General features: G+C 37.4%; 1 protein-coding gene across 2 annotated transcripts; it reads right to left on the reverse strand.

The window, feature by feature from the left end:
• Positions 1-1,519: 1,519 nt before the first annotated feature.
• On the reverse strand, positions 1,520-14,621 carry LOC139936568 (methyltransferase-like protein 27). Of its 2 annotated transcripts, none has more exons than XM_071931409.1 (6): positions 14,211-14,621; positions 4,786-4,962; positions 3,811-3,933; positions 3,413-3,548; positions 2,789-2,884; positions 1,520-1,828 (listed from the first exon to the last, which is right to left on the reverse strand). In XM_071931409.1, the coding sequence occupies exons 2-6, from the start codon at positions 4,948-4,950 to the stop codon at positions 1,647-1,649; spliced, it is 702 nt and encodes a 233-aa protein (XP_071787510.1). In that variant the 5' UTR covers positions 4,951-4,962; positions 14,211-14,621; the 3' UTR covers positions 1,520-1,646. The 2 variants fall into 2 exon arrangements, with proteins under 2 accessions (XP_071787510.1, XP_071787511.1); XM_071931410.1 differs by lacking the exon at positions 14,211-14,621 and adding an exon at positions 7,069-7,574.
• Positions 14,622-16,018: the final 1,397 nt, after the last annotated feature.

A 16,018-nucleotide genomic window follows, 5' to 3' on the forward strand; every position in this document is an offset into this window, starting at 1 on the left:
TGATTGGGGTACAAAGTTAGAAACTAGTGAACTTAAAACAAAATTAATTCCTTTTTTATTTACTCATTTTTGTTAGCAAACAAATTTGCCAAATTGCGTACTCATATTTATTGCTGCATCATACCATATAAAAAAAAACGCACACCTCTTTATTAACAACAAAAAGATGAGGGGATAGATTTTTCTATCCCTTGCTCCTCAAACCTATAGCCGAAAAGAAGAAGAGATAGATTTTCTTAGTCCTCGGACTACAATCATGACAAAAATAATGTGCGTTATATTGCTAACAAATATCTGGAATTTATAAACTTTTTAATTGTTAGCTTTAAAAAACTAGATTGATTTCTAAAATCTGGAGCATGTTTTTTACAGTTTAGAGGAAAAAATGGTAAAAGACAAATTTGCTTAAAAATCCTGTTTCGATTGAAATTTTCGGACTTTAATGACAATTTGAAGCAGTAAATTTGAATGTGAAAAAAATGCAGTTAAATGTGAACCTGTTCTACTTGGATTTCGGAACGCCGACAAGGCAAAGCATTAACACAAGAATCACAAGAAAGCTCATCTTTCCCGTCTATTAGACTACAAGCCATTAATCTACAAAACATTACCACAAAGCCTTTAAAGGCACATAACACAAGGTAAATTGTCCAAGACAAGTCTTCTCACTTATTCAAAACATAAGTATGCATACAAATAATAATAAACCTCGTGAAAAATTATGAGAGAATAATTAAAGAAGAAACGAGTAATGTGTTTAATGATGCTTGATTCCGAGACCTCAGCTGAGCTCTCAAATTCAATTCAAATATTTTAGTGAGAAATAACTTCTTTCTTAAAAGCTACGTTACTTCAGAGCGGCGTTTCTCACAGTGTGTTATAATATCAACAGATCTCCATTGCTTGGTACCAAGTAAGTTTGTATGCTATCAATTATTTTGAGTAATTTCCAATAGTGTCCGTGGGGGAATTACTCCAACATAGACCTATTCCCGATGAATTATTACAAACATGCATCTTAAAGTGTATGTAGATGTTTAAAATATGAATCTGAAAATCAATGGAAATAAACAGTTGTTATCGTACGTGGTTGAGCAGCTTTGGCTGCATTTTGAGTTTACTTCGAGGTACTACGGTTGTGTAAAAAGATATCACTCCGTTTCCCCCAAATTACTCACAAGAAGCGGTTTTGTATCGCTCTGTGATCGTTAAAGGAACACGTTGCCTTGGATCGGACGAGTTGGTCAAAACAAAAGCGTTTGTAACCGTTTTTTATAAAATGCATATGGTTGGAAAGATGTTTTAAAAGTAGAATACAATGATCCACACAAGTTTGCCTCAAAATTGCGTGGTTTTCCTTCTACTGTGCGAACTAACATGGTCGGCCATTTATGGGAGTCAAAATTTTGACCCCCATAAATGGCCGACGTGTTAGTCGACGAGGTAAAAGGAAAACCACGCAATTTCGAGGCATGTTTGTGTGGATCATTGTATTCTACTTTTACAACATCTTTCTACCCATATGCATTTTATAAAAAACGGTTACAAACGCTTTTCAAAGACCAACTCGACCGATCCAAGGCAACGTGTTCCTTTAATAATCCCGGTGTCGCCGTCTTTATAACCGTTCGAACACCGCCCTCTATCTATTTGACCTTGATAATTGGCACCATGGCTTTCTCGCAGTCCTCGCCCTTCATGTACCCAATCCAGCGCGTTTCAAGAACTTCCCACAAACCCTTCTTAGTCAGTTCCTCTATGGCTGCGTCCAACTTGTCTTTGAAATCAAACAGACTCTTTTCAGTAACAGTAAGTATGATGAAACCACCTGGCATGGACACACAATTATGAACTGTTATAGTTAATTTACATTGATTGCTAACTTTAAGTAGCACTACTGTGTTTGTTGGACGAGAACATTTTTTATACTTCATAATGAACAATCAACGCCAGGTGTGTCTGTCCCCAGTACACGAGCCAAAAACTACTAAAACAGCCAATAAAGAATGATCTCAGTATTTCAACTATTACCCTTTTATGGCCAAATAGACATCGTACCTGTTAATAACCATTAGTTTTACTCTCAACATTTGCATTTTAGTAATAAATAACTCGAGTCAAAACAGCACCCGGCCGCGCGGCTTTTTTCAGCCGAGAGTCAAAAACGGCTTATCTATTATAATGACCCCTTGAAGCCAGTGACGATTTTCCCCTAATTGAGTTTGAACACAGTTCTCAAGCTTTGGCAAACTGAGGGCTATTACCACATAAACAACCGCCACTGACGTCACGATTCCTTCGTCGCGCGGTTTTTTTTTTTTGACCCCGCGTTTTTCAGAAATTTGGCTGGAGCGTTCTAGAGAAAAAAAAAACATTTTTACCATGTTTTAACGTGAGGGAAGAGACTCGTTATATTTTTTTGTATGTGTCCTATGGACTGCAGCTATTAGAAAACTGTAATATATATATATTTGAGATCATCCTTTATTGGCTGTTAAACAATACTTAGATCTCACAGATTTGTGCACTAATGGGACTCAATTATTCATTCATTCTTTAAGTGTTATCCTCTGATGGGGAGTCAGGCCCCCATCGAGTACTCCCCCCCCCCCCCAAAAAAAAAAAAAAAAAACTTACATAGGAATAATCTTCAGAACAGAGTAAAGTGCCCACTCAAAACCCTGAGTAGGCCGACGCTCTGTAAAGTTCAACTGCACAGAATAATGACTACCCCTGTGTTTTGTTTGTTTATTAATGTTTGTGTATTTTGTAAACGTGTGGCTCTCACCTGGTTTAGTTATTCTGATAAGCTCCGGTAGACAAGATTCCGTCACGTGACCTGGCAATCCCAGCGATGCACACATCATGACAACGTCATAGAAATCTGGGCAAAGAAATAATATTCTGCCACCTCAAAAAATAAGTTCTTTCCAATTTGTACAAGATGGATACGGAAAGATCATCAGTAACGGGGAAAAAAACATCACACCGAACTCGTCCTGATAAAATCATCAAATTGAAACATAATGCCAATAATGCAACCACTATGACTACCGTTTATGGACCATATTATTGTACGAGCAAATAAAAAGTTGAAAAAAAATTGAAACCTGGGCAGTGCTGAAAGCAATTGAAGACTAAAATAATGGAATAAATAACACGTACACGTCAATATTTACAGAGACATTTTTGGCTGATACAAAATTTGTCGTCAAAATGGACAGTAAGAAATAACTTAAGGGAGCCCTCGGCCAACGGTTCCCCCTTACAAAAACCAAAGCAACAAAATACGAATATTATTAAGACTCGAAGTTGGATGGCGAGCCTTTGGGAGATGTAGCACTGGTCTTGTATTTGAGTCTAATAAAATCAACTGAGCGTTTTGTATTGGAGTCTAATAAGTTCAACTGACCGTCTTGTATTTGGGTCCGATGTTCATTCAGAGTTTCACATATAAAGTTGGTGTAGACATCCAGTGTCTTACTCAGGTCAAGTGAAGTCTTAGATGGATCCAAGGCGTCGATGTTAATGAAGCCACGTTTCTTCATCTGTTTAGTAACGAATCCAAATGTTTCGTTACTGGAAGTGTGTTAGAAAAGCTTTGGTTATGGTAATATGGATATTGATAGATTTTCAACAACTTGCCATAAGAAGCCATTTCGGTTTTAAAAAAAAAATTAAAAAGTTGGGTACTCGCCCATTTAAATTAAAGACAATGGACACTTTTGGTAATTGTCAAAGACCATTTTTCTCACTTGGTGTATCTCAACAAATAACAAACCTGTGAAAATTGAAAAAAAAAATTCTTACCTCTTCTCCAACCATTCCGACTCCCGATGCAGCGTCCAAGATCCGCGCTGTCTTGTCAATGATGACGTCAGTAACTACGTCAGCAAAGTTGGAGTGACCCACGTAACCGTATATGAGCGAAGCCTGATGTGTAAACAAACACTTTCAATTCATTTGTTTCCCACAGAGTATTTTCTCTCAAGAGTTTTTATATCTCTGGATTTTCACTCACATTAACAAAATAATGTGCTATGCTAATAAAGTAACATTATTCATCGTGTATTAATGTTTATACAAATTGAGATAAAACACCCATCAGCACCCAGATTGCTACCGTTGGTTCTTATAGCTTAATTTGTTAAAGTCCCAAGTCTTAAACTTCTTCATTAGGGTTTTTCACGGAGAAGTAAAAACACTTTGTCAACGACCGTCGTTCACTGATAGATAAGATATATATATATTGTCCACGTTAACAAACATAGAAACTTGACATCCACTGGCCAATACACAATCAATATCAAAGCATATATAAATTACAAAAAAGTTAAGTTAGAAATATAAAGCAACAAAATACAAAAGACCCGCACACTAAAAAAAAAATTTAAAAAATGCACCAGCAAAAACAACGCCAACCGGTCACAAAATAGGACATCAAGACAACATCAACAGGCTGGGGAAAAAAACAGTCCTCAAGTGTGAATTGTTTCCCATTTCTCCGAGTAAAATATTGTGAAATGTTAGTTATTTTTTCGAATATGTCTTCCTTATTATACTAAAAAATAGGAGTCACTCTATAGGTTTGGGTTGGGTGTTTACAGACATCAAAATCAAAATCAGCTTTTATTGCTTTGCCGTAAATAACGGATGTACTCTTTCGCGCAGCAGCAGCAGCAGCAAAATTTGTAATTTTTAACTATATGGCTCATATCACGTAAATGCCTTTATAGATTTTGTTTGTATAAGGTAACTTAAGATTCTGTTTAAACCTGATCTTACCTGCTTGTAATGAACGGCAAAGTCATCATACATTTGAAGAATCTTGTCGTTTCTTTTGTTTGATTCCCAAATTGTTTGCCGCAAAGAGCGGAAGTCCTCTTTCGCACAGTTTGCCCATGCAGGTTTTGTCCCTTTATACTTATCCTCGTCAATTTTATCTCCCATGGTGTTTCGAATCTTAATTATAAAATCAGAGAGACAGCACATGAATAATAATAAGTGTCTGCTTCATCAAACAATGAGCGGGTATGATATTTTCACCTCTGTCAGCCGTAAAACGAATTATAGTACATTAAAGGCAGTGGACACTATTGGTAATTACTCAAAATAATTATTAGCACAAAACCTTTCTTGGCGACGAGTGATGGGGGAGAGGTTGATGGTATAAAACATTGTGAGAAACGGCTCCCTCTGAAGTGCCATAGTTTGCGGGAAAGAAGTAATTTTCCATGAATTTGATTTCGAGACCTCATAATTTAAAACTTGAGGTCTCGAAATCAACCATCTAAACGCACACAACTTCGTGTGACAAGGGTGTTTTTTTGCTTTCATTATTATCTCGCAAGTTTGATGACCGATTGAGCTCAAATTTTAACAGGTTTGTTATTTTATGCATGCGTTGAGATACACCAAGTGAGAAGGCTAGTCTTTGACAATTACCAATAGTGTCCACTGCCTTTAAAATATAACGAAACAACAAAGAAAATAATGATTATTGATAACAAGTAAAGGTGAGTGTCAATTTGTTATACTGTAAATCATTTTCATTGATTTTACGGTGAGTTGGCTCAGCATCGGTTGCCAATCCTTGAACGGGGAACATTTGCATAGCGGCAAGAATATAAAATAAATTGAATTCGGGCTTTATTTCCCTTTTTATTTTTTTTAATAATAAATTCTTGAATGGGGAACATTTGCACAGCGGTAATAAATATTAAGTTAATGAAATTCTGGCTTTCTTTCCCTTTTTTTAAAAATAATCCTTGAATGGGGAACATTTGCATAGGAGCAATAAAAATTAAGAACATGGAATTCGGGCTTTCTTTCCCTTTTTTAAATAAACCTTGAATGGGGAACATTTCCATTGTGGCAATAAACATTAAGTAAATGGAATTCGGGCTTTCTTTCCCTTTTTTAAATAATCCTTGAATGGGGAACATTTGCATAGCAGCAATAAATATTAAGTAAATGAAATTCTGGCTTTCTTTCCCTTTTATTTAAAATAATCCTTGAATGGGGAACATTTGCATAGCAGCAATAAATATCAAGTAAATGAAATTCTGGCTTTCTTTCCCTTTTATTTAAAATAATCCTTGAATGGGGAACATTTGCATAGGAGCAATTAAAATTAAGTACATGGAATTCGGGCTTTCTTTCCCTTTTTGAAATAATCTTTGAATGGGGAACATTTGCATAGCAGCAATACATATTAAGTAAATGAAATGCTGGCTTTGTTTCCCTTTTATTTGTAAAATAATCCTTGAATGTGGAACATTTGCATAGCGGTAATTAATATTAAATAGATGGAATTTGGGCTTGAATTCCCTTTTTGAAATAATCCTTCAATGTGGAACATTTTGCATAGCGGCAAAAATATTAAGTAATTGGGATTCTGGCTTTCTTTCCCTTTTTGAAATAATCCTTGAATGGGGAACATTTACATAGCGGCAATAAACATGAAGTAAATGGAATTCTGGCCCTCCAAACGTATGATACATGTGTTAAGTCGACCCCCATACTTCATGTACACACCATACTTCATGCACACACCAAACTTTATGCTACAGTACACACAAATGTATATGTGCACCAAGTCGACCCAGGGAAGCTAAACGAATGACCCTTTTACACATGGATCCTATACTTCATGTATATGTGCACCAAGTCGACCCCGGCCCCTCCAAACGTATGATACATGTGGTAAGTCGACCCCCATACTTCATGTAGACACTTACATTCGTGCGGTCACTGTTCCGTGACTGCGTAGCTGTAGCCGGCGGCTACGAGGTGGTGCTTATGAGTTGCGGGGTATTCTGCAATTGTGCCGTGACATTTAAGTCTAACGTTAAAAAAGACACTTTCTAAACGGTCAAAGTAAATTTGAGAAGGGCTGATGTTCACATCAACCGAAGGGCTGCTATTTGTTTTATCGTCGACATTATGGATCGGCAACCCCTTAAAAACCAGCGAATTAAAGAAATAGTCAGTAGAAAAAGAATTAAAACCCAGAGCTAGGATGACACAAAAAACAGCGAGAAGTAGAAAACGAATGACACTACCTACTTTATAACAAGGCGTGCAACAACGTTGTTCAAATTGTTCGTATCTGGTTGTACCTCCACTGCACAGGGTGACGGTGGCAGTTGTGGCGTTTGTAAAAACCTTTATTGTAATTGCAGGTGTCGTACTTGGTGCGCAAAGACTATGGGTGTGTTCGTTTAGCTTCCCTTGGTCTACCCATGGAGGAAGGAATAGAAGGAGCTCGAACGAAGGGACTTCAAAAGTCGAACCTGCGGTACCGCGGTCGTTTAACAACACCTCGTAATCACCGACATACCTTATACAGACAATGGGCGACCTGGCGTATGTGAGTTTGCGCGTGCGCACTTGGTTCTTCACTCAACCATGGTGTCGTATGTCGTATGGATATAACACAGAAAAACAACTTTTTTGAGACCTGATAAAAATTGTGTACACTTGTGCTCACCAAATCGAAAAACACAATTGAATACCAACCACCCTCGTGTGCTAATACCCAAATTTTGAACCACCGCTAGTGACCGGAAAGTCAAAAAAAATGAAAAAATATGCACTGAGTATGACTGTAAGGTTTACTTAGTCGACTAAAATATAGCACACTGCTATAATTACACATTCATAATATTGTGTTGAGCACGTTGGGTAGATTTTAAATACATGCGGATAATAGTCAAGTGTCAACACATTGCTGACAAATCAGGCGGTCTTTTTAAAGCCATTGGACCCTTTCGGTTCAGAAAAGAAAGAAAAAAATCACAGATTTACAAATAACCTACAGGGTTTACAGAAGGCAATGGTGAAAGACTCCTCTTGAAATATTATTCCAGGAAATGCTTTACTTTTTGAGAAAACAGCAAAACAATATAGATTCTCGTTAACGAGAATTACGGATTTATTATAAACACATGTCATGACACGGCGAAACGCGCGGAAACAAGGGTGGGGTTTTCCGTTGTTTTCTCCCGACTCCCATGACCGATTGAGCCTAAATTCTCACAGGTTTGTTATTTGATATAGAAGTTGTGGTACACAAAGTGTGGGCCTTGGACAACACTGTTTACGGAAAGGGTCAAATGGCTTTAAAGAGCCAATATTAGCCAATTATTGTGGAACAAGATGAATTAGGCATCAGCAGTCCATTATAGTCTCTGATAGCCGCAGATTGACTCGACCAAAGGCTCGCAAGAGTCTGGTCTCCTCCTTAACAATAATCACCGCTGTGAAAAGCAGAGGAGACATCCGACTAAAAGGACTTGTATGAAACTGGTACCCTTCTTTGAAAACTTATAATCACAGCCACTAATTAATAGCCGCGAATTTTATCTGACTGAAAGGAAGAAATTCTGGTATAAAACAGCACAAATCTGCACAAAATGTTATTCAAATTAAATACATTTAATGATTGGTTGCTATAATAATATGTTGAATGATTTGTTGCTTTGTTTCCAATAACGTTTACATGATTTGAGAATCTTATGGCCTTTCCCTTACGACGCATACAAAGTTGTCGGAGCGCCAACGTTGGCTCAATGTTGGCTTAACATTTAACGTGATCGTGTAATTGATATAACTGTATTTTCGGGATTACTGGCATTTCACTGTCGATTCCTATAAAAAATACATCAGCATTAGCGATGATTCTGACCATCAAACTTGTCATATAACTAACAAGCAAAGACATTTAATCTATTTTATGACCAGACAGACACACTTAGCCACATTTTGGTCATATCCCCTGACTCATTTGTCGTAGTATGATTCTTGTTATAAATGGTTTGACGACGAAACATCAGACCGCTGACCTAATTCCAACATAGAACTGCGCAACATTTCAACACAACTCCAAAGTTTTCCATTTGAAAGCTTTGTCTGTTTGCAAAAAAAACACAAAACAAAAACAATCAAACAAGCAAACCAACTCCAACAGCATGCAGTGTATCAACGTTCTGTTTCCAATGGTGTCCCCAAAATGATTGGCAATCGATATTGAACATTTCTGCCAAGCCTTTGTTTTGAGATTTCTATTGTAAAGCTGTTTAGCGGTTCCGACCTACTGTCGGAACAGGTGTTGTTTTCGTCGAGATTGTTATTATTTTGTTTGTTATTATTCTTTGTTTCCGCCTAAAAAGTCAGATGGACACTATTGGTAATTACTCAAAATAATTATTAGCATAAAACCTTTATTGGTAACGAGTATTTGGGAGAGGTCGAAAGTATAAAACATTGTGAGAAACGGCTCCCTCTGAAGTAATGTAGTTATAGAGAAAGAAGCAACTTTCCACTAATTTGATTTCGAGACCTCACATTTAGAATTTGAGGTCTCGAAATCGAGCTTCTGAAAGGGCACAACTTCATGTGACAAGGGTGGGTTTTTTTCTTCATTATTATCTCGCAACTTGGACGACCGATTGAACTCAAGTTTTCACAGGTTTGTTATTTTATGCATACTAGCGGGATGCCGCGCTTCGCGCGGCAACCCCGCTAGAAAGCTCTACGTAAAAATGCTGCAAGTGTAGCGTTGTGTACAGGGGAGGGCTAAAGTGGCTGGACAGGGTCACAATAATAAAAATAACTAGATATAGTGTTTGTAAAAACAAACACTAGGTGTTCGGCTATTGTTGGGTCAGTGTTTGAATCAATGAATAAAGTGTTGTTGATAGCTCGTCAAATTGCAAAGAAATCAAAACCAAACAGTTTTCTCGATGTGAAATAGTCTATGGATGATCACTGGAGCGTGACTCTCCCGCACAGCTAATACATTGCACGTTGTGTGTATGCCTAAGTGTAATGTTTATGCACATACCAACGGGGGATGTCACTGTTCTTTAGACGTGAATTTTAAAATTTTCAACCTCTCTTTTGAGCCAGAAGACAAGATCAAAATTGGGTCATGTCTGTGAGGCGTTTACAGAGTTTTTAATGCCCTTTCCGATGATGTATTGATTGTAAAAATCCCTCATGAATTTTAGAATTTTCAACCTCGATTTTGAACCAGAAGACAAGATCAAAAAGGGGTCATGTCTGCGAGGCGTTTACGGAGTTTTTGTTGACCTTTCCGATGTTGTATTGATTGTAAGAATCACTCATGTAGATCAAAAGTTATGATTTTTTGAAATAATAAACTTTGAGTTAGTGTATCTCGTCAACTGATGACGTCATCGTGACGTAACAACTTTTGCATCATCTACTGGTTATTGTCTACAGGTGTGCAAAGTTTCAACTTAATAATGCAAGCTTTGCATCTATGCTTTTTCTTGCGGACAATCGACAGCGAGAGGAAGAAGAAAAACCCCCAAAAAGAAAAAACCGAACAATAACAAAGAGTTGTTCAGGCTGTTACCCGAACACCTAAAAACTAAAAATCAATGCAAAACACCTGTAGGGGATGGAGGGGCCCATAAAAAGCAAACCTTAACGAGTACGGACCCCCCTTTTTTCTAACGAATAAAGCAATGTAAACAATCCTTTTTAGTGGCTGTAATCTTATGTAGCGGCAAAACAGTTCAAAATTACAGGAAGAACAAACACAAAAACAGTTAGCGTAAAATAAAACTTAACCATATATAACAGATAAACAAAATAGGCAAAATAAATACTAGAGAAATTGGGCCCCACAACTCTTGCTGGAAAAAACCCATGTCGAAATATACCATTGTTATCCATTAGAGACGTTTTGTAGTCACTTTGGTTGGGGAGCGAGGAATCTAGCACTAAACACACGAAAATCCCATGGCTGAGACATCAGCTAGTTTAAATACACCAGAAGATTTTAAAGTATAAAGGCTTATAGTTTGATGAATAATATGACGAAAACAAAGTTTTATTCTTTTGAACTGAATTCATGATTTATTGTCTCAATTTTCTCACGTAGCCGTTTAGTAGGGTGTAGTTGGAAGCAGTTTGCTAGCAGCCATTAACCCTTTTTTAATAAAATCAGTAAATTAATAGTTTTGCTTGTTACATAAACTAAAATTGAAGAGGATGCCTGAATTGACTAATACAATCGGAGTTGGATGAGGTGTAGACTTGATTCAAGTCTTAGATTATGGTTATTCTTCTTCATCCCAGGCACGAAAAACGCCCCCACATTATTAGCGATCACGCGGGCCCTAACGCGCAATCTCAATACGCACACGTTGCAACGTGTGCAGGCTGTGTATAAGTAAACTTCTTAATTAGTTACTGTAAGTCGACTTGGTGAGATAACTTATGTCAGTAAGTCGACTTACCATTTTATCTAAGTCGACTTGGTGAGATAAATTATGTTGTTAAGTCAACTGATTGTTTTGAATAAGTCCACTTAGCAAAATAATATGTCGGCAAGTAACTGATTCCACGAAATAAGTCGTCTTGATGAGATATGTCGGATGACGTCATCGTGACGTAACTCAAACGGTTTCTTCTCCTGATAAATATATAACTATGTGTGAAGTTAGAAGTTCATACAGGTTTGGGAAGTGTGCTTTTGTTAGAGGGCAAGGAACGGAGATGTATTTTTGAAGAAAAATATACAATTGCAAACTTTGACCTTCCGGTACGAACGGAAGGAGGGGTCATACGATTTTGACGTTAACTTTTCAAATGTAGTCCCAGTCTTGATCTATCAGATGCGTAATTATGAATATCATAACTATAAAATTCGAAGACATATAGCGAAAAGCAAATGGTCACTTTTTGAACCTAAAAACCTTGTAATTCGACACCTGATGACGTCATCATGACGAAACTACAACGGTTTCATCTACTAATGAATATCTAACTATGTGTGAAGTTTCAAGTTTATGTGAGCTTAGTAAGTATGTCTTTGTTAGCGGACAAAAACCACGGAGAAGAAGACGAAGTAAAAAAAACAAAACAAAAACTAGATATAGTGTTTGTAAAAACAAACACTAGGTGTTCGGCTATTGTTGGGTCAGTGTTTGAATCAATGAATAAAGTGTTGTTGATAGCTCGTCAAGTTGCAAAGAAATCAAAACCAAACAGTTTTCTCGATGTGAAATAGTTTTAAGGTAAAGCATCAAAAAGTGTCGTTTCAACCTAAAAGCCTTTAAATAATGCCTCTTCAAAGCATTTTACAGGCACTTCCGGTTTAAAAAGGTCAAAAGGTCAAGAGAAGGTCACCAACATACCAATTTTTGTGAAGTACGTGAGGGCCTTTCATATGATGTATAGATTGTCAAAATAGCTTATGTGGTCGAGGAAATGTGAACTGATGAATAATGACGACTGGAGAAGAGACTAACTAACCGGAAGGGAAATGTTTGTTGAAAACGCCTTGAAAACAGACTACGTACGTACTTAAAGCCCTTTCATATGATGTATAGATTGTCAAAATAGCTTATGTGGTTGGATCCTTATGCATAATGACGACTGAAGAAGAGACTAACTAACCGGAAAAGAAGTGTTGGTTGAAAACGCCTTGAAAATAGACTAAAAACGAAGCTATTTATAGGAGAAAAAAAAATTAAATACAATAAAATTGGTTTGAACCAGAAGACAAGGTCAAAAGGTTAACCGCCTTGAACGAAGACTCAGATGTAAGCGCGACTGATGATGACCACTAGGCCATGAGGCACAAGGCATTATGCGAGGGTTTACATGTATTTGTATCAACAGAGGGGATTATGATCCGGCGAGATAATTCTCGTATCATGATTTTGCGAACATTGTCACTAAATATGAACTGCAAACGCCTTTAACTATTAAGTAGGGTTGAAATGTAGTATTAGATGCCTTTAGGGGTTTTTGACGACGACGTTTTTTTGGAAGCTTTTTCGCGCTCTATGGATGATCACTGGAGCGTGACTCTCCCGCACAGCTAATACATTGCACGTTGTGTGTATGCCTAAGTGTAATGTTTATGCACATACCAACGGGGGATGTACATTGTTCTTTAGACGTGAATTTTGAAATTTTCAACCTCTCTTTTGAGCCAGAAGACAAGATCAAAATGGGGTAATGTCTGTGAGGCGTTTACAGAGTTTTTAATGCCCTTTCCGATGATGTATTGATTGTAAAAATCCCTCATGAATTTTAGAATTTTCAACCTCGTTTTTGAACCAGAAGACAAGATCAAAAAGGGGTCATGTCTGCGAGGCGTTTACGGAGTTTTTGTTGACCTTTTCGATATTGTATTGATTGTAAGAATCACTCATGTAGATCAAAAGTTATGCTTTTTTGAAATAATAAACTTTGAGTTAGTGTATCTCGTCAACTAATGACGTCATCGTGACGTAACAACTTTTGCATCATCTACTGGTTATTGTCTACAGGTGTGCAAAGTTTCAACTTAATAATGCAAGCTTCGCATCTATGCTTTTTCTTGCGGACAATCGACAGCGAGAGGAAGAAGAAAACCCCAAAAAAGAAAAAAACGAACAATAACAAAGAGTTGTTCAGGCTGTTACCCGAACACCTAAAAACTAAAAATCAATGCAAAACACATGTAGGGGATGGAGGGGCTCATAAAAAGCAAACCTTAACGAGTACGGACCCCCCCCCCCCCCCTTTTTCTAACAAATAAAGAAATGTAAGCAATTCTATTTAGTGGGTGTAATCTTATGTAGCGGCAAAACAATTCAAAATTACAGGAAGAACAAACACAAAAACAGTTAGCGTAAAATAAAACTTAACCATATATAACATATAAACAAAATAGGCAAAATAAATACTAGAGAAGAAATTGGGCCCCACAACTCTTGCTGAAAAAAAAACCATGTCGAAATATACCATTGTTATCCATTAGATACGTTTTGTAGTCACTTTGGTTGGGGAGCCGAAATCTGGTCCGCCGTCGTCGCTGGGAAAAAATGAACTTGGTGGGGGAAACTGAGTGAAAATCGGTCTTAAATTTACTCTTTTACTCTTCAAGTTCGTTGTCTCTGTCTATGCGGAGTATGGTCATGGCCATGGACATGATAACGTTTCTACATGGAATGGTTAATGTTTGGTTTATTTAGTTAAAACAACGATGTTCACACTGACTTTAATACAACACCAAAATATACGTGGACGTTGTATAAAATGTATAACATTAACATAATTTCGTCGAGATATAATTTTTACCACAGGTCATGATCGTCGTGTAAACTGTAAACAATCATTGCAAAAACCTATCCATATCCTATCCGATATACTACGTCCTACATACGATTGGATTCACCTACCTCAGGAAATAATATTGAAGTTTTGCCTCCTTACTGCCGACTGTTCTGACCGAAGAAACTTGTGTGACTATGAATGACTGATCATCGTTCATGTACGTTTACATTTGTAATTGAACGTGCGCGTTTAGCATGCAGCAGACAGCAGTAGTACTAGTAGCTAGCAGCGCACACACAGTCGGTTTATTTTAATGGCTGCCGACAAAGTTTTGAGTTGTACGTTCGTGCAATACGTCACGAAATCGCGTCACGCTGATTGGTCCACTGTCCATAAAGTTGGCGTCCTTTTTTAATCGTTCGGAGGATTGAAAAACAAAATAGACTCTGCGGATAATTGTTGATTTATTAAATCGATTTGGACTAAAAATAAATCTTTAGGATTTATTTTAATTTTAATCCTATAAAAGATTTAAATTTAAATCTCTGTAATTTAGAGTGTAAGCCTACTGGGTGAGTTATGGCAAATGTTACTGTGCACAAAGTAATTTGGCCAACCTTCTGCCAGTTGGCATTATCTTGCCAGTAGCTGGCCAACTCTGGGCCAATTAGTGCCAAACTATAATGGCCCAAAACAGAAGTGCCAGCATCGGCGCGAGCGTTATTGGGCCTGTGCAAAGAGTATTGGGCCAGCCTTCTGCCAGCAGTGGGCCATATTTGGCCAGATAACGGGCTGATTCTTGGTCAATAGTGACATGACTGTAATGGCCCAATAAAGAATTGTGCCAGCATCGACATGAACGTTATTGGGCATGTACATGGTGAGGTATGGCAACTGTACTGGGCCGATTAATTGCCAATGTTTCAACTGTAAATGCCAGTATCGAGCCAATACAGATGTTTGCTGGGAGACTCCTTTCGCATTGGAGATTAGCCTTGGGTAATCTTGATCCCATGTTGACCGGAAGTGGGGTCATAACTCAAGAACTACACAACCGATTTAAAAACAAATCAGTTATAGACTCTTTGGGCAAAGACCAAAACTGTAATTTCTTGAAATCAGACCAACCTTTATCTTTGAAGCACTCAATCGAAGCAAAAGACCACGGAACAGCTTTGTGCTTGTGTACATACACCTAATGTCTAGTTAATTAATTATTGTAATATTTTTAAAGATTTTGAATTATGTTGCAAGTCAGCGGAATGCTACGATGACATTTTGAAATAAATAAATCATAATTTAATTTTTAAAATTATAGCAAAAAATGTTATAAACTGTCATAATGCTGACCTCAACATTGTTGGTCGTTGTTACCAACGTTGGCTCAACATTGATCGCGGACAAAAAAACCAATGTGGTAATGCCGACCTAGAGCCAACATTGGTCCTACGTTGGAAACCAACACAATGCCAATATTACTGTCCCACTAATAACCAACGTTGGCTCGACATTGGGTACCAACGTAAAACCAATGTGGTAATGCCGATCTAGAGCCAACATTGGTACTACGAATATAAACCAACATACTGCCGATATTGATGTCCCACTTTTAACCAACGTTGGCTTAACATTAAAGGAACACGTTGCCTTGGATCGGTCGAGTTGGTCTACAAAAAGCGTTTGTAACCGTTTGTTACAAAATGCATATGGTTAGAAAGATATTTTACAATGAAGTAGAATACAATTTGCCTCGAAATTGCGTGGTTTTTCTTTTACTTTGCGAAATTTGACTCCCATAAATGGCCGACCGTGTTAGTCGACGAGGTAAAAGGAAAATCGTGCAATTTCGAGGCATGTTTCTGTGGATCATTGTATTCTACTTTTAAAATATCTGTCTAACCATATGCATTTTATAACAAACGGTTATAAACGC

Source organism: Asterias amurensis, chromosome 4 (genome assembly GCF_032118995.1).
Source record: "Asterias amurensis chromosome 4, ASM3211899v1".
NCBI lineage: Eukaryota > Metazoa > Echinodermata > Asteroidea > Forcipulatida > Asteriidae > Asterias > Asterias amurensis.

What these genes read in the sequence shown, in the direction of transcription:
- LOC139936568 (XM_071931409.1), bottom strand. Translation starts at nt 4,950, where the DNA reads ATGGGAGATAAAATTGACGAGGATAAGTATAAAGGGACAAAACCTGCA. An exon ending in TCGGAATGGTTGGAGAAGAG is followed by an intron (nt 3,549 to 3,810) that starts GTAAGAATTTTT and finishes GTTACTAAACAG; the next exon opens with ATGAAGAAACGTGGCTTCAT. An exon ending in TCGGACCCAAATACAAGACG is followed by an intron (nt 2,885 to 3,412) that starts GTCAGTTGAACT and finishes TTCTTTGCCCAG; the next exon opens with ATTTCTATGACGTTGTCATG.